The sequence below is a fragment of the Ursus americanus genome, chromosome 6 (genome assembly GCF_024610735.1).
Source record: "Ursus americanus isolate L20-20 chromosome 6, mUrsAme1.1.p, whole genome shotgun sequence".
Lineage (NCBI taxonomy): Eukaryota > Metazoa > Chordata > Mammalia > Carnivora > Ursidae > Ursus > Ursus americanus.
This window is the reverse complement of record NC_142132.1, coordinates 83,462,443-83,485,983: the sequence shown is the minus strand read 5'-3', so window position 1 is coordinate 83,485,983 and position 23,541 is coordinate 83,462,443. Positions and strand designations below refer to the sequence as shown.

General features: G+C 48.7%; 1 protein-coding gene across 3 annotated transcripts in view; it reads left to right on the top strand.

Annotated features, from left to right (window-relative positions):
* EDARADD (EDAR associated via death domain) overlaps nt 1–23,541 on the top strand; it is a 67,186-nt gene that overhangs the window by 27,943 nt on the left and 15,702 nt on the right. For all 3 annotated transcript variants that reach the window (XM_045802322.2, XM_045802321.2, XM_045802320.2), the window contains one exon: nt 19,553–19,598. In XM_045802322.2, coding sequence (XP_045658278.2) covers nt 19,553–19,598 — 46 coding nt within the window. The remainder of the gene's footprint in view (nt 1–19,552; nt 19,599–23,541) is intronic.

Below are 23,541 nucleotides of genomic sequence, written 5' to 3'. Positions count from 1 at the left end.
TACATTTTTTTCATATGAATAATTATAACAACTGTAAATATATCTTGCTTTTGTTGTGTAATGTCATCTCACAAACGTTATCCAGTTTGCGACATGGCTGTGCTGTCAGTTTGAATGGCTGCGTGGTGTTACCGTCTCTGACATGGAAGTGATTCTGGGATGCGTGTCCAATGGCAGGACCGGCAATGGTACCCGTCAAGGTCTGAGGAGAGAGTCACTGACAAAGACTTTGCCTGGAGCTGAAGTATTAGGAGATCCTGGATGATAAGGCTGAGGGATAAGTTGGAGCCAGACACGGGTGGATGAAAGGTATTGGGCTTCGTGAGTGATGGCCCCATGACCATATTCAGGAGCCCAGGGGGACTGCAGAGAAGATGAGGGTAAATTTTAAGCCTGTACCTGGAAACTGTTCCTACCAAAAATATAAATAGAGAATTCAGGAAGAAGATAGGATTCACGTATTGCTGGGATTAAGTTCTGTTTGTCTGTGGGCTGTGAAACAGGAGATGAAGGTTTGTAGAGGTTGGGGTGTGTGAGATTTGCGGCAATGCCCAGTAAGTGCTAGAAAATGCAGCTCTAGGGCCTGGTTTAAGAGTCTCACGTTAGAGGGGCGCCTGGATAGCGCAGTCGTTAAGCGTCTGCCTTCCGCTCAGGGCGTGATCCCGGCGTTCCAAGATCGAGTCCCACATCGGGCTCCTCCGCTGGGAGCCTGCTTCTTCCTCTCCCACTCCCCCTGCTTGTGTTCCCTCTCTCGCTGGCTGTCTCTCTCTATCAAATAAATAAATAAAATCTTTAAAAAAATTAAAAAGAAATAAAAAAAAAAAGAGTCTCACGTTAGGAGGTTACAGCTGAAGCCTCAGGAGTGGACAAGACTGCCAAGGAGGGAGTCCTTGTAGAAAAACAAAGAAAGGAGCCAAGGGTGGAAGCTTGAGGAACACCTCATTTTGAGGCCAGAGGAAGAAAAGGAGCTCAGAAGCAGAAATCGGTCCTCAGGACAAAAATATAATTGCAGGGTTTAAAGAATCAGTGGGTGATAAGAAAGTTCATGCAGTCCTGGCAGATTCCTTAAGGGAACAAGGGAAAAAAAATTCTTGTTTGAGGGTGTTAGAAAATACAGGAACAATGCTGGTTCTTTTCAGGATGGAAAACAGTGGATTTTGAAGGATAAGGTATTACCAGGAGTGAAGATACCCAAAACAGGAGAAGGAGAAGTATAATAATTAGTGGGGTTTATTTTCCTTCCAGGGTTAATGTTCCTAGCAAATACTGATTTATAATGTGCTTAAAGATGTTCTGTGGAGGGGCGCCTGTGTGACCCAATCAGTTAAGTGCCTGACTCTTGATCTCAGCTCAGGTCTTGATCTCGGCATTGTGAGTTTGAGCCCCGCGTCGGGCTCCGCGCTGGGTGTGGAGCCTACTTAAAAAAAAAAAAAGTGTTCTGGGGCGCCTGGGTGGCACAGTCATTAAGCGTCTGCCTTCGGCTCAAGGCGTGATCCCAGCTTTCTGGGATCGAGCCCCACATCAGGCTCATCTGCTAGGAGCTTGCTTCTTCCTCTCCCACTCCCCCTGCTTGTGTTCCCTCTCTTGCTGGCTGTCTCTGCCAAATAAATAAATAAAATCTTAAAAAAAAAAATGTTCTGTAGGGAACACCCAGCATATTGGTTTCCTCCAAGGAATGTAGAGTCTGGCAGAGAAGATATACGCACACATATTTTAGATAAATAATCTTATCCTAGGCACATATCGATGAGTTAGCATTTGAGAAGTAAGAATCTCTGGGCACTTGGGCGGCTCAGGTCATGATCCCAGGGTCCTGGGATCAAGTCCCACATTGGGCTCCCAGCTCAGTTGAGGAGTCTTCTTCTCCCTCTGACCCTCTCCCTTCTTGTGTTCTGTCTCTCTCACGCTCTCTCAAATAAATAAATAAAATCTTCAAAAATAAAAGTAAGAATCTCAACTTTTTCAGAGACAGGACAAAAAGAAGGCTGGTTAGGTAAAGATGCACGCATTCTTTTTAGACGTGAAGACCCTGGACGCTGAGATAGTTGATGTCAGATTTGAGTAACGCCTTGAGTGGCGACCCTTGAGTGGGGCAGGAGGGGATTGCAACAGGCTAGATGACGCTGCCTCCATCCATCCATCACATCTTCAATACCGCACTCTCTTAGGTGCCGGGGATATAGTGGTGACCGCTTAGAGCTACAGTCATAGTAGCGTTTGACATCTCCAGCCTGGAAAGCTGAGTAGGAATGTTTCTGGATGCTCCAAGAGCAGAGGCTCCGTAGGCAGGTAAGCTGAGAAGCTCTCCCTTAGATTCTTGGAGAATCTCAGCGCATCTCCGTAAGAGAAAGCAGAGCGCGGAGACAGCTGGTTGAGTTCATTTGGCAGGTAAGCCAACTTCTCTGAACAGGGAAGCCTTGTTTCTCCCACCACCTGGGCTTGGCTGTCAACCTGGGCATCCAGCGGGGTCAACAGCTCCACTTTGGAAAGCGCTGCTCTGGGCAAAGTCGTCTTGATCTTGCAGACCTGGGGAGCTTCCTGAAAGAGTGTCCGTGTAGAATGATGGCGTAAGAACAGAGTTTTAGACAAGTCATCCCGGCAGTGGCTCGTCGAGGGGAGGGCGGGGGAGAAACACGGAGGCTGTGGTGCTCACCCAGGAATGGGGTCCCCAGGGCTTGAGTGAAGATGTGCAGGGGAGAATGAGAAGGGGAGGGTGCCTTTCCTAGCATCCGTGCTGGTGTCTAGGGCTGCTCTTGCCAAGCTCTGCAAGCAGGGTGTCACTGCCCCGGAGTCTGTAAGTCCAAGATGGATCCTTCTGAGGGTTCTGGGGGCAGGCTCTGTCCCCGGCCTCTACCCTTGCTTGTCAATGGCCATCTCCTCCCTGTGTCTTCCTGCCGTCTTTGCTCTGTGCGTGGCTCTCTGTACAAATGTGCCCTTTTCACAAGGACGCCGGTAATACTGGTTTAGGGCCAACCTGCATGACCTCATTGGAACTTGATACCTCTGTAAAGAACCTGTCTCCAAATACAGCCACGTTCTGAGGTGCTGGAGGCCAGGACCCCAATGTGTCTCTTTGGGGGAGTACATAATTCAACTCATAGGAACATTTGCAAACAGAACGAAACAAGAACCAAACGTCAACATGTTTGGAAGGAAGTGAAAGGGCTTGACGTCCATCAGGGCTTGGGACAGAAGAGAAGGGAACCTGGTGACTGCTGGTGACTGGGCGCGTGGGGGGGGGGTCACTGTCAAAAATAGGAAAACAGCGAATCTGGGCAGTGGGGGGGAAATGAATTGGTCTTTTTGAAGCTCTTAAAATGTCATCCAGACATCAGAGATGCTTTACGGGCGTGCAACTAGTAAGTAAGACTGACAAGGAGCCGACGGTACAGGATCGATTGTTTCTACTGGTACTAGTGCTTGGAGGGAAATGAAGCAGGGGAGGAGGATTGGGGAGCCCCAGGACTGGCCGGGAGTCCCAGGACTGGCCGGGAGTTGCCATTTGTAATCGGGACTCAGAATGAAGCTTGCCTTGCTCCGGGTACCAGAGCAAGTGACGCGTTTGGGGAACATGGGAAAAAAAGCAATCAAGGCAGAAGACAAGCAAAGTCATCAGAAATCAAGAGCCGGGCCAGCTCAGGTACAGGCAGCCCCCCCCCGCCATCCACCCAGCCGCTCGTGTGGCCGTGTGGCTTGCAGGGACCCCCAAGGCCAGGTTTCTCCCTCCAGAAACCCACAGGGCAGCTGAGCTGGCAGGACACGCAAGGGAGCGAACACAGCTCGAGGCATTGACTTTGGGGTTCAGCCAGGCTCCTGCCCCTTGAGACCAGGACTGTGTCCTGCACTGGGTTGGTCCTGTTATCTGGGAGGAAGAGGGGTGCGGAGGCCTTAGTGAAACCACCCTGCTGGCCATCGTTGAGAAGAGGCAGGCGGGGTAGAGACAAGGGAGTGGGGCAGGTTGTCGGAGCTCGGAGCTTCCAGAACAGGAAGAGAGAGGGCAGAACCTTCCCAACCCAGGCGTCGATTCTAAAAGCCCCGTAGGTGGGTCTGATGCACCCCACTTCCTCTCCTGCAGACCAAATCACTGAATAGGGGGGTAGCACCTGGCCATGGGTTCAATCGCCTGTTCCACAGCAAGGCTGAGGAATGAGTAATTTGAGTTCACGTTAACATGGACGTGCAGCTACAGTTATTGTGAGATTTGTCAAGTGTGCCTCTTACCCCTCATCTGCCATATCCCCTCAGCACCTGCCCTTCTTGACCATCTCTGGATAATCTGTGAGCCTGGCTTTGCACAGAGAAGGGGCAGGGGTCCTTCGTGTGTCAGGTGGCTGCTGTGCGATCTGACGCCGTAGGCAGGAAGGAGAGTCCTTAAGGACAAATTTACAAAACATGGAAAACACCTATTAGTGGCCCAGAGAAAACAGATTTAAGTTTTTGCCCACCTGTGATCTGCTTAGCCCAGTGGATCTGAACCCTAACCGCACATAGGAATCACTTGGAGAACTTTTATGATACGCCAGTGCCTGGGTCCCATCCCGCAGAGATTCTAACTGAAATGGTTTGGGGTAAGCTCCCATTGCTGACAGTTCTTAATGCCCTGGGAACTTCACTGCACAGCAGAGTGAAGAAGGGTGGGGTAGACCACACATCCAGGGGGTGACAGGTGCAGACACGCCCATGGCCTTAACTCGTCATTCCCCACACATGCGGGCTGCTCCCACCTGCTACCAGGTATGGCCCTGTGTGGTGCCCATCTCCAAATGTCCCCTTTTTTTTTTTTTTAAAGATTTTATTTATTTATTTGACAGAGATAGAGACAGCCAGCAAGAGAGGGAACACAAGCAGGGGGAGTGGGAGAGGAAGAAGCAGGCTCATTAGCGGAGGAGCCTGATGTGGGGCTCGATCCCATAACTTCAGGATCACGCCCTGAGCCGAAGGCAGACGCTTAACCGCTGTGCCACCCAGGTGCCCCCAAATGTCCCCTTTTTATAGGGAAGCCCGTCCTCTTGGGTTAGGGTCCTCCTTAATGACCTCTCTGTGACTTGATTACCTCCGTAAAGACCGTATTTCCAAATACAGTCACATGCTGAGGTCAGGACTCTGACATATGAATTTGGAGTGGGGGTGGGGGAGGCACAATTCAACCTAAAACAGCATTCAGTGATTTGGTGTTGATTATATGACAGCATTTATCTTGGAATCTAATACTTGGTAGGCATTTAATAAGTGGAATGGATGGAGGAACACCTGTCTTCTAGCATCCAGGGTGTTGCGTGTGCAGAACACATGCACCCTGGTTGTTTACGTCCTCTTCCAGGCAGAAAGCCAGAGCTTTCCCAACTGACTAACCTCCAAGTAAAAGTCATGTTCTTATGAAAAGAAGATAAGGGAAGTATTACTCTCCTTTTCCTTTACATGGGTATAACTATTTTGTGTATCCCTGTAATCACACTGTACAGACAATGTAATTTTAAAAAAAGATTATTTATTTTAGAGACAGAGAGTACAAGTGGGAGGGGGAGAGGGAGAGCAAGAGAGAATATCAGGCAGACTCCACACTGAGCGTGGAGGCCAACACGGGCTCAATCTCATGACCCTGAGATCATGGCCTGAGCCGAAACCAAGAGTCCGACTGAGCCACCCGGGGAACCCCTCCTTTCTCAACCTAATATGGTATCCTAAGCATTCTAAGAAGTTAATGGGATGCAATCAAAAGAAGAGTAATTAACATTTTTAAGGCCAAGAGTTATTCCAGGCACTGACCTGTATGAACTCATGTAATCTTCCAAATGACCCTATGTGGGATATGTGCTATTACTATGTCTGTTTTTCAAATGCACACTGCGACACAGGAAGATTAAATAATTTGTTTAAGGTCACACAGCTACTGAGTAGTGGAGCGAAGATTTGAACCACGCAGGCATTCGGACTCCAGACGCCATGTTATGGTTGCTACTGGCCTCACCGTGGGCTTTGGAGCCAGACAGACCTTTGAGGCCCCTAGCTCTGTCACCTTGAGCTGGTTACCTGACCTCTCTCGGTCGGTTTCCTCCTTCGTAAAATAGGTACAATAGTACTAGTCTTCCGGCACACGGTAAACGCTCAATAAATATCTGGTTAGCGTTGCATTTAAATGAGTGCCATACCGTACTTGACTAAGTCTTGGCCTTAAACCTCTAAGCTTGTCTCCACACCTTCAGCTCAGGCCTGATCGAAATTCTGAGGCCCAAAGAGATAGGGACGTAGTTCCCCTCTCCTCCCCCACGTGAGAACACAGCACCATAGAATGACCTGATGTGGACGGAGCACTCCCAGCTGAATGTTTCCATCTGCCCCCAACAGCCAGTCCCAGCCGCGTCTCCTCCAGTGGTATGTCACACCATCTTACCTGCGTAGGCTCCTTCCAAGATGGCTCCGGTGCACTTGGCCAGCGGAAACTTGTCAGGGACAGCTCCCTTGTCATTTCCTCAGACCTTCCCAGTGGCAAAGGGTTGGGCCCGGAGTCTACACATCGGTTGGCATCCAGTCAAGGAGTGAGAGGCTGGTCTCCCCGTTCTGACAAGCACCCCCCACAGGTGGTGATACTGAGGCCCCCTCACCTGGCTTGGGTGGGCACAGAGGTCCCCCTTCCTCCTAATGGCAGGGAAGGGAAATAGGCACAGCGCTCACGTCTTCCGGTTCCTTCAAAGACATCTCTCCTTAGCTGAGCTGAAGGCGGGGTGGGAGATTAATGGCCACACCAGCACTACCGGTCCCCCCTCAGCTAGTCCTTTGGGGTTTACCTGGCCTCACTGGGCAGTGTATGCACACCGGTGTCCTCCACTTGGGGCCCCAGTCAAAACTCTTGAGACACTAGGAAAATGTCCCATCTCATATCCTGTTTTATTCTTGGCCATAGAGGGATTTAAGAGTCTCCTTCTTGTGGAACTCGAGGTGGTTTCAGCTGTTAGGCTGTCTGAGATGTTGCTGTGGCGAACATCCTTTCCCTGCCTCTCTCCCCACTCCACCCCCCATGTAAGGCTGCAAAGTTCTTAGACTGCATTTGCATCTGTATTTACAGACTAGACCTAACAGACCAGCCTGCCAGTCTGATCTTCCTCCCAACGAGTTCCAAGAGCTCAGATCCGTTCCTAGTGACAAATGGCACCAAATTAAAAGAAGATACTGTTTTATCCGTTGAGAGCCTATCAATAACTAAGTGATTTCTTTGAAATTGAACAAAACCTTTCAAAAATAAAGCTGCACAGTATGTTGCCCAGAGTATGGGGGGGGGGCGCAGGGGGCCATAGCCAGTTTTTAAGCCATGAAATGCCAAGCATGCATGTTGATAGTATTACACAAAGTACCCTACAAGGACCAAGACAGAAGTGCTCAACCCTTTGCAAGCCGGAGAACCATCTCAGTTAGTAACTGACGCCCAAGACATTGTGGCTAATCTTGGCTCTTGTATATTCACCAAAGAAACGGAAGTCTTCTATTTCCAAGGACACATGTTTTGTATCTTAGGTGGGACTCTCCCCCCCAACTCCCCGCACCGTGGCCTTGACCCCTTACCTACCATCGGTGCCTCTTCTTTTTTTTTTTTTTTAAGATTTTATTTATTGTTTTAGAGAGAGAGAGAGAGAGAAGGGTGGGGGGCCGGGTGCAGAGCAAGAAGGGGAAGGAGTCTCAGGCAGGCTTTGCACTGAGCAGGGAGTCCGAGTGGGACTCGATCCCAGGACCTTGAGATCACGACCTGAGCCAAAACCAAGAGTCATCCTCTGAACCAGCGGCTCCACCCAGGTGCCTCCATGCCTTCATTTCATCTCTGGGTCCTCACCTTCCTCCCAGATCCCAGAGGCCAGCGAGGCACTGCTGATCCTGACCATTTAGAAAGTGGGTTTGGGCCCAGATGGGCAGACTGACAGCTTGGCAGGGTTAGAGCTGAAGAGGCCCACAGAAATCATGTTGTTCATGATTTCTCTTGTTTTGCAGCGAGGGAACCTGAGACCGTTGATGAGGGACAGAGTTGGGACCGGTGCCTTGTCCTGTGTCCCCCCCACCCCCGCGCCCCCACCCCCAATGCCCAGCGTTTCTGAGTCAGTAGCAGCTGCTCTTTGCAGTTGCTTCTGGGCCCCTTGCCTGGGGAGATTTTCGGCTTTTCCCACAACTCTAAATGCTATCTGTCTGGCAGCACAGCGTGGGTCAGAGCGCCTGGAATAAAACCGGGTAAACGGCGGGGTTGCTCTTTGCTTTAAATTGGATCGAGAGGTAGTTGGCAAAATGCTCTCCAGCGGGCTCGTTGCCTTGGCAGGGCCACCGACCTAGCTGACTGGGCAAACCCGAGCCATTGTGTGCGTCTAATAATGGGGCGGCCAGGCGGCGCTGCGATGGGATCTTACGGGAGGCAGCCCAGCAGGCCGCCACCTGCCCTTCCGCACGATCCGTTCAAGTGCCAACAAGATCTGTTAACAGGTTGGGGAGCCCTCTCGTTTGTTCTTTGAGGGGAAAGCAGATAGTTCTGGGTGTGGGAAATACTAGTCACCTCTCACTTCATCGAGAATGAGGAAGCAGTGCTCTTAGGTGAAACCAGAAGACTTCCCTGGAGGCCGAAGTGGCTATTTTTAACTCCGGTGAGAGGGACTTCCTTGGGCTCTGCGGTCACTAGCTAGCGGGCCGAAACAGAGTGCCCGTTCTTGCAGCAGGCTGGGAGAGGGCTCTCAAAGACGCACACAGCTAGCTCTCTGGGTGTGTAGAGGAAGGAGAAGGAATTTCAAGGGTGGGTGTTGCTGGGACAGAAACCGCCTGTTCTGTAAATATAAGTATTATACATCTCCCACGTCCGCTGCTCCCTCTCTCCCTCACTGACCCACCCTTCCCCCCACTCTGCGCACTTGACCACCTCACCTCTACTAACGGGACTGGGGGGAACAGATACATGTTAAAATTAAGCAATACCAGGTGAATTTGATTAGGGTCTTTCAAAGGGGTCGATCTTTTCTTTGTCTTGATACCCTAGACAGTTGTGCCTAAAACACATCAAGATCTGACTCTGTCTCCCAAGATAGAACTTAACTTCCTCAGGTCGTATCATCTTACTTGTTCCAGACTAAATTTGTGTGTCCGGCAAGGGGACCTTCCGCTGGCCGCCTCCTCACTCTGCTTATGCCATCGCTGGGAAGGACCGCAGCTGGTAGCACATCAACACGGGGAGCAAACCCGCCACCCCCCCAGCACCCAGCCTTGTCCCTTTATCCTCTCCCTCCTCCTCCCTCCCCCAGCCCGCAGGCTCAGCCCTCACAGCCCTCCCCTTGTCAGGCGTTTCCGCCGGTGCTGCTTTTGCTGACTTTCGGTGGAGCCTGCCTTGCCTAGCCCTTGGCTGGGGTAGACCAGGACCACCTGTATTCTGTTTTTTTTTTTTTTTTAAGATTTCATTTATTTATGTGACACAGAGACAGCCAGCGAGAGAGGGAACACAGCAGGGGAGAGGGAGAGGAAGAAGCAGGCTCCCAGCGGAGGAGCCCGATGTGGGACTCGATTCCAGAACGCTGGGATCACGCCCTGAGCCGAAGGCAGACGCTTAACGACTGCGCCACCCAGGCACCCCCTGTATTCTGTTTCTGAACGCTGGACACAGTAATGAAATGTAAACTCCTGTTCCCACGACAAACTCACGCTGTCCGCTGCAGTCATCATTCCAGGGCCTCGAGAATATTTTCTTTAATAAGCTTGCCAGAAATGAAATTTTAGAAGAAAAATCAAAGTACAGGCAATTCCCCACATAGGATGGGCCAACTGACGATTTTTCGACTTTACGGGGGTACAAAAGCGATACGTGTTCAGTAGAAACCACCCTTGAAATTTGGGCTATGCATGTTTTCCCGGGCTAGTGATCCCCCAGGACGTCCTCTCTCTTGATGCCGGCCAGCGGCCCAGCGCCCAGGCAGCCACGCGACCACAAGGTCAACAGCCAACACACCGATACCCGTTCCACACCCACATAGCCGATCTGCTTCCCACTGTCAGTACGGTGCTCCGTCAACGACAGGAGATCCTCAACACTTTCTTGTCAAATAGGCTTCGTGTGAGACACTCTTGCCCAATTGCAGGCTAACGTAAGTGTTCTCTCTCTCTCTCTTTTATGATTTATTTATTAGAGTGAGCATGTGGGAGGGACAGGCAAGGGAGAGAGAGAGATGCTTAATCAGACTCTCTGCTGAGCACGGGGCTCGATCCCACAACCCGGAGATCATGACCTGAGCCGAAACCAAGAATCTGATGCTTCCCTGACTGGCCACCCAGACGGCCCACCTCAAGTACGTGCTCTGAGCACGTGTCAGGTCAGCAGGGCTGAGCTATGGTGTTCAGTAGGTTAGCTGTAGTTATGCATTTTCAATTTAGGATATTTTCAACTTACAATGGGTTTATTGGGATATAACCCTCTCATCAGTCAAGGAAGATCTATACTCTAATTTGATAGTTTAATTTGATGTTTTATTAACTTATTTCTACTTTTGGGCCAAGTCAAAATAATATATTTGTGGTCAGACACATATAAGCCAAAGGGCAGGAATGCCGGCTTTCTAGCACTTAGTAATTATGTCCCTAGGAACAGCATAAGAGGAGTTTATTAGTCACTGAATTATACAGCCCCTCATTATATTTACTCTAATTGTTTGACTTAAAGGCTTCTGTTCTCATTATCATTCAGCACTTTGTTGGCTGTAATGCCTTTGAATTTCACTAGTGAGTGAGAATTTCACTGAGACTTCCCATTGGTGCAGGGTTGGGCTGCAGCCTCCCACATGCACCGTCGAGAGTGCAGATTGATACAGCTTTCAGAGCACGGGTTGGCAGTACCCATTACTCATTGATCAGGCCATCTCCCTTTGAAGATCCTACAGAAATCATAGCAGAGTGTGTTTGAAATAGAGAAAAACTGCAGATAACTTACGTGCCCATCTGTAGGGACTGGTCGAATACATTTTGGTACTTCGATGCAGTACAATTAAAACTATTAAAAAGAGGAGATATCACTGGCCTTAAAAGATATCCATAAAATATTATTTTTTTAAGATTTTATTTATTTGAGAGAAAGAGAGCATGAGCAGAGGGGAGGGGCAGATGGAGAAGCAGACTCCCTGCTAAGCAGGGAGCCTGACACAGGACTTGATCCTGGGACTCCGAGATCATGACCTGAGCCGAAGGCAGCTGCCTGACCGACTGAGCCACCCAGGCGCCCTCCATAAGATAATATTAAAACAAATTGTAGGGGGACACCTGGGTGGCTCAGTCAGTTAAGCAGCTACCTTCGGCTCAGGTCATGATCCCAGGGTCCTGGGATCGAGTCCCGCATCAGGCTCTCTGGTCAGTCGGGAGCCTGCTTCTCCCTCTCCTCCTTGCTCGTGCTCTCTGTCACTATCTCTGTCTCTCTCTCTCAAATAAATAAATAAAATCTTTTAAAAAATACACATTATTTAAAAAAAAAGTTGTAGGGGCACGCGGGTAGCTCAGTCAATTAAGTGTCTGACTCTTGATCTTGGCTCAGGTCATGATCTTAGGTTGTGAGATCGAGCCCCCTGTCGGGCTCCAAACTAGGTGGGGATGCTGCTTAAAATTCTCTCTCTCCCTGGGGCACCTGGGTGGCACAGCGGTTAAGCGCCTGCCTTCAGCTCAGGGCGTGATCCTGGCGTTATGGGATTGAGCCCCACATCAGGCTTCTCTGCTGTGAGCCTGCTTCTTCCTCTCCCACTCCCCCTGCTTGTGTTCCCTCTCTCGCTGGCTGTCTCTCTCTCTATCAAACAAATAAATAAAATCTTTAAAAAAAAAATTCTCTCTCTCCCTCTTCCTCTGCTCCTCCTCCACTTAAAAAAAAAGGGTGTAGACTTGTATGGTTTGCAGTTAAAAAACTGTGTCAGTCTTGGTTCCTATGACTAAGGAGTCAGGAAGGACACGCCCCAGATTGTAACCAGTAACCTCTGGAGTGGGAGATGGGCTGAGAGATCGAGAGAAAGATTTTCATGTCTCTTGTGGCTTTTTATAAAAATTTGAATAACAATATTCCTTAACTTACAGTGGGGTTATGTCCTCATAAACTCTTCATAAGTTAAAAATATTTAAGTTGAAAATGCATTACTGGACGCCTGGGGGGCTCAGTCGGCTGGGCCTCTGTCTTCGGCTCAGCTCAGGATCCTGGGATCCAGCTCCACGTCCGGCTCCCTGCTCAGCGGGGAGTCTGCTTCTCCCTCTGCCCCGGTCTCGTGCTCTCTCTCTCAAATAAATAAATAAAATCTTTTTTTAAAAAAGGTCTAAACCACCTTCCAAATATTGGCACTTGCCACCACGTGTCCCCACATAATGATGCACCGAGGGAAAATGATAGGGTGAACTGAAGGCTGGTGAGAGTGTCTGCTCATCTTGCACGAGTCTGTGCTCCAGCGTCACGTGCGTCCTTCACCTGGGATTTGCAAGTGTTAGAAATCTAGGCAGCAACCCCCTGCCTCTCCGTGACACCTGCTGCCTTTGCACGTGCAAACCATAACCTCCTGTGAAACACTTGGTGATATTTCAGAACAGTAATCAACTATACTTCATGCTCAAGGGGAAAACCCCTGCCTCCTTCACCTTTGAAACCATAGCAAGGGTATGAAATTACACCTAAGCGTGCCTGGCCTCCAAGTCGCAGGGGAGCACCTGTGGGCTTTGACCCCCACTTCAACTCCAGAATAGCAGGTCTTCCTTGCAGTTGGATAGAACCCTCTTTGAACCAAATGTACACAAACCTGTGTGTTTGCTCTCACCCCAGCAAAGCAGGGCAGCCTTTATTTCAAATTTCCATTCTTCTGCATTTTGTTCTTTCATCCTCAATGAAACTTCCCCTGTTCCCTGTGGTCTCACTTGAATTCCTGCCCACCTTTATGCTCCCCTGGCATTCTCTCTGTGCCTTTCTAATACATCACTCATTCCTTGTGGTGTCAGTATTTATGCTCATGACTTTGTTTCATTACTGGCTTGTAACCTTGAAGCAGCGAGGATATGGATCCTTTGTCTCCAAATTGCAAGCCTGAGAATGGTCTTGGACACTGAGTCGGTGCTTGGTAAACGTATCCTAAATTAAATGCATTTCTGAAGGCTGGTTTCTGGAATATACTTTCAAATAAATAGATATGCCCAGCTTTTTATATACATAGTATACTTCAGCAAAAAGTAAAAGTGTAAACAGTTACTGTAATAATTGTTATTAATTTGCAGAAAAAGAATTAAGTATAAATTGCTTTAGAAAAATCCAACAGGAGACGCATAGTCTAGTCCTACTGTGTAAAAGCGGTTGATCATTTAATACATTCAGGAGAGTTGCATGGATACCTGCTGTGTCTTGGGAATTCACACCACTGAAAGTGGCTTGAGTTTCACTGGGCGTGTGACAGAAGAGAGTCTAGAACACTCTAAATCCGAGCTGTAGAAGATCTGTTACTATTGCACACCCAGGCTTTTAAAATCATATTTTCAAAGCCATTTACAAAAATATTGTCTTAAAGCAGAGATCGAGATTTAGCGTTGGTCGTTCTCCCGAAGAAGCTACTTACGGAATTTCACTGAGCTGGTACCCCGCCTGGGCAAGTCATTCAAGTGGAAGGTAGCTCTTCTCTGGCTCTTTGGGTCTAATTCAGGTTGCTCCCACCAAGTGAGCAGTGATAACTTGGTTTTGGTCTTCGTGGTGGTTTCCAAGCAGACTCAGGTGATCATCAGGTTAAGTGCTTTCCCACGCAGTTATCCTTACAAAATAACAAAGATGGAACTCTTTATTAATTAGCTAAGTGTAGACATTTAAAGATGGAACCAGACAGTCCAGAAGGGCGTGTTTCCCAGAAGACCAGCTCCTACGTACGGCTTGGTACCTTCCCTGTCAATCTGTCAGCGTCTCCGGTCTGTCAGTCCAGCCCCACGTGGGACGGACCATACATGACGTACACATGCCTCTGTGAGGAGGAAGTCTTCCCCACAGTGTGTTCTTGGCCGTGGGGGTTCTGCTGCTGTGTGAAATCCATGCGAGTTTCCAGAGCCCTGTGGGAGCCCTGTGTGAAATCCGCAGACGTGGCTGTTGGTCACCTGGTGCCTGCAGCTCCCTGAGCAGAAATGGGACCTGGCGACCAGTGTATAAGCTAACAACCAAAGCACAAAACGAGGGTAGCCTAGCCAACTTTCTGCTCAAAGAATTCTTGGCAGCAGTTAACACCTCTGCCCAAATATTAGGTAATTCCCCCATATTCACAATGAGAAGGCTTTACAAAATGGAGATTTTCTTTAGCCTGTTTGGTTTTATATAAAGCATTAGCGTTCAACTTCGCAATCCCTTCAGATTTCCTGAGAAGATTAAGAAAAAAAATTTTTTATTGTGGTAAAATACACATAACATAATATTTCCCATCTTGATCATTTTTAAGTATATGATTCTTGGCATTAAGTCCATTCATGTGCAACCATCACCACCATCCATCTCTAGAACGTTTCATCTTCCCAAACTGAACCTCTGTACCCATTAAACACGAATTCCTTCTCCACTCACCCCAACTCTTGGTAATCACTATTTTACTTTCTGTCTTTTGAATTTGATTCCTCTCAGTACCTCATATAACTGGAATCATACAATATTTGTCCCTTTGTAACTGGCTTATTTCACTTACCGTAATGTCCTCAGGGTTCATCCATGTTGTAGCCTGGGTCAGGATTTCCTTCTTTCTAAGGCTGGGTCACATTCAACATTTTGTTAGTCCATTCATATGCCAACGGACATTTGGGTGGTTTCCCTCTTTTTTCTTACCTAGACCTTTCTTTTTTGGCACACAGACCCAACCATACCCAGAAACTATTCGCTCCCATAAAACCGATACTTTATACTTGAACTTCATTCAGAATTAAAACAAGGCTTTTAAACAGAAGTCTTTTTTGTCGTTTGTAAAGAGTAGCCCTTCGCTCCTGAGAAGTACTCGGAGTAGCCAATGAGCTAGCCCAAAGGGTCATGTGCCTGGCACGTGCAGAAGTAAGTCCTTGAGAAGTCTGGAAAGAAGTAGGGAAGAAGAAAGGGAGTAGAATGAGGGGACTGGTTTCAGAGGTTGGCTTACAACAGGGGGACTTGTATGTGATAGGAGACCCCTGCTGTCCTGGCTTGCTCACAGCTGAGCCCGGTGCCGCTCTGACCCACGACTCTGTCCTCCAAGGTCCTGGATCAGTTTTAATGGGGGAACGAGATCTCAAGCTACAGCTTGTGCGACTGAGCACCATTCAATCCCTCGGGCCCCAGTCCTGGGTCCCAGGGATGCCACAGGCTGGACCTCTGTGCCCCAGTCCTGTGGACTCTAGTTCCTAGAACTGGGCTTATGTTGGGTTCCCATCACCAGCACACCTCCTGAGGACTGGTGCTGGCCCTGTCTGCCACCAGGGATCATCTGCCCATGTTTCCTACTGGTTTGTCACAACCCTCTGATCTCCAGGTGGAGCCCATGGTCTCCTTCTGGAAATCCTTCACATCAGCTGCTCCCAGAACCATCACAGAACTTGCCACATCCTCTGTATCCTGGGCCTTGTCCATGAGCTGGTCCTCTGCTCCCTTGTCTACCCCTGCACTCCGCAGGCCTGACCTGGTCCTGGAAGCAGGTTCTGTGCTGTAGCGAGAGGCCCCCTTGCGACGATTCTGGGCTCAATTATATTGAACTAACATTTCTGAACACAGCATCTAATATCAGTGCTAGGCAATATAAAGACAAATAAGGTATGTCCCACCCTTCCCAGTAAGTGCCATTAAAAACATCTGCACATGACCACAGTTCAAGGATAAAGGTTGGGTCTTGAAGGTGAAAAGACGCCATCTCTTTGGAGATAAGAGAAAAGGAGAAGAGTAGGGACAAACACATTGACCCAGCCCCTTCTCAGGATAAGAAGCACAAGTGGGTATGAGGCCTTCAGCTGGGTGGAAAAGGTTTGGAACAAAACCCAGGAGGGCCTTAAGGAGGACAGTGGAAGAAAGAACAAGCATGACGGAGGAACAGCTGAGATCAGATATGTAATCTTACGAATGTGGGAGGGTTATCACTTCTTTTTCCCAAGCAATACTCAGCAGTTTAGAGCAAGACAGGGGGAAGGGAGGGCAGAGCTAAGGACTGGCCACGGGCCCGCAGCTAACAGACAAGTCTAGGGTGTTTTTAATCACATGGTTAAGACACTGGACCATGACTGAGTGGACAGGAATCCAGGTGAGGCCAGAACAGTGGAGTGGGGGTGGAGGCCACAGAATCAGTGACCAAGAAGATGAGGCCAATGAGCAGGGTTGGAAGCATGAGGGAGGCATGGGGAGAACATCCTGGAGGATGGCAGTTCATCCCCTGCTCCAGAGACCAGACTCCACACAATATTTGTGTCTTCTTTCCTTCCTCCTGCCCACTCGCTGTCCCTTCCACAGATAGTCTGTGTTCTCTGTTTCCAACGTGCTAATCACAGGACGGCATGGACAAGGGCCCTTGCCTGGCAGTCCTGTGGTCTAGTGCAGAAGAGAGACACTTCAAACCCCCACACCCAGTGTAGCAAGCATCCCGTGGGATGCGCAGACAGGATGCCCCCAACACATGACCCACACTGGGAGTTTGCAGAAGGCTTTCCAAGAGGAAGTGATGTCTAAGCCGGGACCTCAACAGTAAGAGGAAGTTGAGCAGACAGAAGGGTGTGGGGGTGGGTAGCCCTGCGGGCTAACACCTCTGTCCTCACCGCCCACCTGGTAGGAGCTGGCGTCCATGTCTGCTGCAACCGTGCTCAGATATCACCACTCATCTCCTCGCCAGATCTTGTCTTCGCGGGGCCTACATAGCCCCTGAACTTTCCCTAACTTGATGCTATCACCTCTTGCTTTTCTCCCTCCTCTCTGACCTCCCTTCTCTGCTTTCCTCCTCATTCCCTCCCCTGCCCCCCAAAATGTAGGTGTCGGGCTGCTCCTCAAGGCTGTGAGCACATGTCCTGCTCTCCAGCACCTCTCTTCTTCCCTAATACTGTCGGCATCCGTATTTTCATCTCCGGCCCTGACCTCCCTCAAGGACCAGCACCATGTTTTCAATACCCATGGACGTCTCGTAGTCTCATCCATCACTCTTGAAAAAACTTGATTTCATCTCCTTTTGGCTCGTGCGCGTATCTCTGCAGTGGCTGCGGCGTTATCCCTTCCTTTCCCAGATGAGTGGTCTGGGGTCTCATTAAGCGTCCCCTCCGAGGCCATCTTGCTTTTCCCCACAGCACCGCATAGTCACTGGGTCTGTACATGCTCCGTAACTTCCATACACACAGCCGCGTTTCCTGGACGCCTCTGAGCACGCCTGCTTGTGGACAGAGCTCCTGAGTGACCCCCCGCCCCTGTCTGTGAGATGAAGCCCAGCTCCTGACAGGCTTCCGGGCCTCAGTGCGGCCTCAGAGCCCCTCCCTCTATTGCCTCTCATGGCCTTTCTTCGGACAAGGCGCCCTACAGCCGCCATGTTGCCGCTTCCTTGGCGGCTCACAGGGCCCCCGGCTCAGTGCCCTTGCCTCCAAGTGCCCACTGTCCACATCCTCAGCAAAGCGTGTCTCAAACATCTCTGGTTCAACGAAACCTCCTGTGCTTTTTCCTGTCGGAGGAACCATCTCCCCTCTGACTGTGTCTATACCTCCCTGTTGGAACTCAGCACCATCTGCCACGTATTTTAGTTATTGGTGTGCGTCTCTACTTCCCCAGCATATCTGAGGGCAGGCCTGGAGGTCGAGGGTTCAGATTTCTCTGTCTTTGCATATAGGTTCTGACATGGGGAACTGGTATAAACCGGGTGCTGAAAGTGGCTTAGGGAAGGCCATTTTAACAAATGCAAAAATAAGTCTTCCGATTTCACTCTTAGAAAACTAACCTCAGAAGGAGCGTAACGTAATAATGAGAGCAAGAACAGAGATGGTACTTCGTGAGTCACTCTGAGTCACGTCATGTCCCTCGTCTCTGTCACGGGGATGACTCAGGCCGGACGTTGTCTTTGGTAAAAACCGTCTGCAGTTATGAGACATCAAGGCACATAGGCCACGTAACGTAGTGTCTCGTGAAAGGAAAGCTCCTGGGTTAGCGGGGACCTCCGTGGCGCGAGTCTGTCCAGTTTTCACGTTCGTGTCCCTGAACACCAGGGGAAGGTCCTGTTCCTGTTTGCTCCGTGCACGTTTCCAATTCGGTGAGCAGAACCGTGACTTTGCTGATAAAAGGGCCTGCCTGCCCGGTCCTGCCACGGTTCCACAGATGTGGGAAGGCAGGTCCCTACATGACCCGTTCAACGGTGGCCCCACCCTTGTGAAGCTTCTGGGGTTAACCCTGTAAAAGGAAAAAACAGAGAGATTTGTGTTCATTCAAAAACTTCCCATAACCCTGACCCGCTGTATACACAGAGCGAGCGGGTTTCTTTGCGCTCCAGTTAGAACAGCAAGACTCAAACAGAAACGAGAGATTTAGATTCGTTGGGGGGCGGGGGCGGGGATCTGGCTGGTTAAACATGGGAATGCTTCTTGTGTAGAAAAAAAAATGAGACTCATAATTAGACAAATGTATCTATGCTGCTGAGACATGGGAATTTATGAGCGTGGAGTGAGGGGGACGGCTTCTTAGACGATGGAGAGAAAAAGACTTGAAGGGCTGGACCGCAGGGAGTTAGCACGCCTTTTCAGGGCGAAACAGAACGCAGAGCACCTTAGTGATGAGCCAGTCTGTCGCCCACCTCAGTCTACAAATGAGGGTGCCGAGACCAGAGCTGGTAAGCGAGGTCCTTCAGGTTACGAGTGCAGCTAGACCCCACGCCGGTGCGGCTTCTGGAACCCAATGGAGGGGGTCAGACCCGCTGCTGAGAGAGGTTTTCATTGTCTGAAGATGGCATTAACATAAACAAACATGGCCTGATGATGGTCCCCTGTGTTGACTTCATTGCACACACACACACACACACACACACACACACACACACACACACTCAGCCTCCTGCAAGGTCACAGGAAATCCATCCGTGGAGCCTGTTCCACAGCACGGCCTTGCTCGTCAAGACAGAACCCCCAGCAGAAGGGCAGAAGCACAGTCAGCTCTCACGAGATTTGGACACTGCCTTGGACAGTGTCTCTTTGCAATTTCGAAATACGTTTTTAAAAAATATGATAGATACAGAAACAAATTACAACCTAGACTGACAACAAGCCCAAGCAAGGAGTAGATAGGGAATAAAATAAAAATCATCCCTCGTGTGAAATAAAAGTAAGACGGTAGCACATTGTTTCATCCATTGGGGTCTGCTATGTGCCAGGCACTGTCCTGGGCACAGGAGGACCCAGCACAGGGAGCAAATAGACCAGACTCCTGCTCTCCAGGAGCTTCTGTTCAGAGGAAGATGCATAGTTCCCTACCCATTACAATCCTGTCCGTGAGATCCATCCCACCCCCTGCCAAGCTCTGGTGGAAATTTAACTATGTTAGAAAATTGATACTATCTCCATTCACATATGGGTGTGATTCTAATGAAGGTTGCTTTCTGGTTGACAGGGAGAAGAAAATGGCTTTCCAGACAGCACTGGAGATCCCCTTTCAGGTAAACGATTGACTGCAGATGTCTGGGCTTCTCTGATAACTGGCATGATGGAATTAAAGATAATTCACAAATAAGTTTATCATTAACTTTAAAAATCTGTATTACAGGCTAGAGAAACTTTCCAACCACAGGCCATGGGGAAGTGGCAGGAAATGTTAGCCAGATTTCACAAAAGCCTTCAAAGAGTATTTTCTCCAAGCTGACCCTACTTGGCTCGTGAGGGGCACAGCCGGGTTCTCAATAGGAAAAGTTTAGGAGGGGGCGACAGATCAGAGCAGAGCCTCCTTCCTCAGAGTCCTGGGGGCCTTGGCATTGATGGAAACCTGCCAGGTGGAAGAAGGCAGCGGGGCTGGGGCCAATCAGGCCAGCATGGGAAGGGCCAGCTCAGCCAGCCACTGCCTCTGTCCCCACTGTGTGCCTGGGGCCCTCTGTTAACCAAGGAGCCCCTCCCTCACCAGCCGTGTGCTCGTCCCCATTCTGCTGTTGGTGTGTTTAACCTGAGAAACATTCAGATCTGTCTCCTTTCCCCACTTGTTATTGTAAGTTGGAAACTTTGGCAATCTTCAGATTTCTTACTAATTCATCATGGAGAAAATCTGGAGTGAACGTTAAAATAAGCTACCAAAAGAACGACTAAAAAACATAATCACTAATGTTTTCTATACCTTTTAAAACACATATCATAGGACCTGAGTCATTAGGGTTTTGTTTCTTTCTTTCTTAGAGGGACGGTGGTGGACCCTAAAACCCTGAGGATAATTTGTCACCAGTCCTACCTAGACTGTGCCCATATAACCATGCTGAAAATCAGAATATGTGGTGTATAGTCAACTTTTCTCTCCCCTTAGAAACATGATGTTAGCAGTGCCTGGGTGGCTCAATCGGTTAACATCCCACTGTTGATCTCAACTCAGGTCTTGATCTCAGGGTCGTGAGTTCAAGCCCTGCACTGGGCTCAGAAAGAGAGAGAGAAAGAGAGGGAAAGGAAAGGAAGGGAGGAAGGGAGGAAGAAGGAAGAAAGAGAGAAAGAAAGAAAGAAAGAAGAAAAGAAAGAAAGAAAAAGAAGAAAAGAAAAGGAAAGGAAGGAAGGAAAAGAAAGGAGGGAGGGAGGGAGGGAGGAAGGAAGGAAGGAAGGAAGGAAGGAAGGAAGGAAGGAAGGAAGGAAGGAAGAAGGAGATGTTAGCAGCCGTTATCTCTGGGTGGTGAGACTCTAGGTGACTTTTTTTTCATTGAATAGATTTTTATTTATTAAGGACCTACTGTGTGGGTCCTAGAGCAGAAGTACAGCTCTGGGAGACAGAGGTTGGGATCCTGGTTCCAGTCCAGCCACTACCCTGCTGTGATTAGAGAAGTCAAAGGGGAAACTGAGCCAGTTGAACTTGTAGGGAGCCTTCCCACCAGGTTTCACAGGACAGGCCCAACGTCAAGGTCCCATCTGGACACCCCACTGGAACCTGCTTTCCCTGGACCACACTCCGCCCTGACCAGAGGCTGGGACCTCTGGCCAGTAATTATCCCTCCTACACAGATGCGCAGCAGACAGGCTCGAATCAGAAGCACTAGCTGCGTGATGTGGGGAGGAGAAAGCATCTTTGCTCACAAGCAGTCAATTTTTGTTTTCTTTCCACTCTCCTATATTTTTTAAATTTCTCACATGAGTGAATACCAGAAAAATCTCTCCCCCAAAACTTCAACCTGTATATGCAAATGTGTTTCTAACAAACGATCAGATGCAGGCAAATATATACAACGTGTGGTAAAAGAACCACGAAGCCCATAATGGGCTAATTGACCGGCTTGGCTGGTAGGAGCATGATTTTTTCCCCCTGTGCTCATCTGAATTTTCAGATTTTCTGCATTAAGCACGTATTTCTTTTCTAATTAAAAAAAAAATCTGTATTTAAACTTTTAAAAGACTAACACCCTACACATTAATGTGGAATGTGAGCTAAAAGTGGGAATGGATAAGGTAAGTTGTTTAGGAATATCTATAGACCTTTACGATTTAAGGTTGTTATCGCCTAACAGATTCACTGTAATCAAATTTCAGTTGTCTCTTAAAAAATTTTACCTGTGTCAAAATGACATGGAAGACTTTTGGAGAAAATAACCCTTTCGGAGTGGTAGCAGGTCAGTGATGGAGAGCAGATGGTGCCGAAGGGAACACCCAGCGGGCTGCTCTGCACACAGTGTGTTCAGGGCTTTGGTGGGATTTTTGTTCTTGTTTTTGTTTTTCATAAACAAGATGAGAGACACTGACTTAATGGCTTTGCTCTTGAATAAACGGGCAAAAGCTGATCTTTGAGTGAGAGTAGCAACTTCAGTAAGCTTTATCATTTTAGTTACAAACACTAATTTAGCACTTACTGTATACCAGGCCCTGTTCTAAGTACTTTAAACAGCCACTTAGAACAAGTGCCCATGACAGCTCCGAACTTATTTTCCTCACCAGGTGGATGTTACAGAAGTCATGCTGGGTCACAGGGGTCCTACGTGGGACTCAAGCCCGGGGCCTGGCCAGGAGCTCAGTCCCAACTACCACACCAGGCTGCCTCTCTACGAGTCAGATGCGTTCCTGGGCGTATACACATGGAAGGCTTGAGTGTCCTACGGGGGTAAAGGTCAACTATCTCAGATACATCTTAATCTGGAACAAAGCCAGAGCCCACCCCCAAAGTCAGTCTCTGAACCGCTGTAATACCTTTCCCAAAAAGCTCACTAAGTTCCCTGGATCAGGCCCTCAGGCCTGAACTCAGAGCCTGGATTTCATTTAATTCTTGTCTTTAACCAGCTTATAGCTGGTGGGGAGAACGGGAGGCACTGCCCCAGCAGGAGGGATTAGACAGACAGGAGAAACAACAGCGACAGTTTGTAAGCAAGGAAAGATAAAGTACACATCGGAATCAGCTACCTCCTTCGTGGGGCCAGTGCGGACGGAAGCAAACGCCCACGAGGGGCAGAGCACGGGAAAGAAGACCTCACTGTGGCCGTGGAGTCCTACAACAGCACACCTGCTCTCCACACTGGGCCAGTTTTTCAAGGAAGATCTTCTGACCACCTTGCATAATTCAGCACTTGCCCAACCTAAACCTCATTTCCCCGCAGAAATGAAGGTAAAATAGGATTGTTACTTTCTTTCAAAGTAGGTCCATTACATGACACTTTGTTCATATGTTTGTGTCACATAATTTCAGAATCCAAATTCACATGGAATTCTATGCTGAATTTTTACCTGGGCCCTTCCGGACCTAAGTTTGTTTTTTTCTTAAAGTGCCCTTTCCACTCCAGCTTTGATGACAAAATCAAGGTTCTGCCTGACCTGCCCCAGATCCTTCCAATTTGTCGGTTAGACTCACCAATGCTGCTGCCAACTTAATGTCTCCTTAAAAGGGTGTTTTAGAGAGACAGAAAATGAAATTGCATTGTTTTTCCCTTTGGTTAAGAGATCAAACGCCCACCAAAAGCCCTTGGGTTAGTTTCCTGGGAGATAAAAATAGTTCATCATTTTCCAGCTCAGAGCATATAAACTACGTCCGATGAATAATGTGGTGTGTGCGTGCCCCAGTAATTTATCAAAGCCATAAACTGACATTTTAAATATATTTATTTCCAACCACACTGGAAACCACACACACATAGAAAAAAGCATGAATTTATACCCTCAACGCACGTAACTGCAGAAGTATTTGACTCCACGCTGACACTGTTGGTATTTTGCAGGCTCCAAATCCGATAATTTATAGACACCTGGGGTAGAGTTATTTTATTTCAGGACCACAATATTTTGCTATTTGCAAAGTTGCCAATAAAAAAATGTTTACGATTTAATTGTTTGAATTAACTCAAGACCTCGTTATCCTGCAGAACGTTATTATAAATGATCTAAGGGCTCACAGTGGTCCTGAGCGCATGGGAGGGAAACACCCGTGTGGTAATAGTTCTC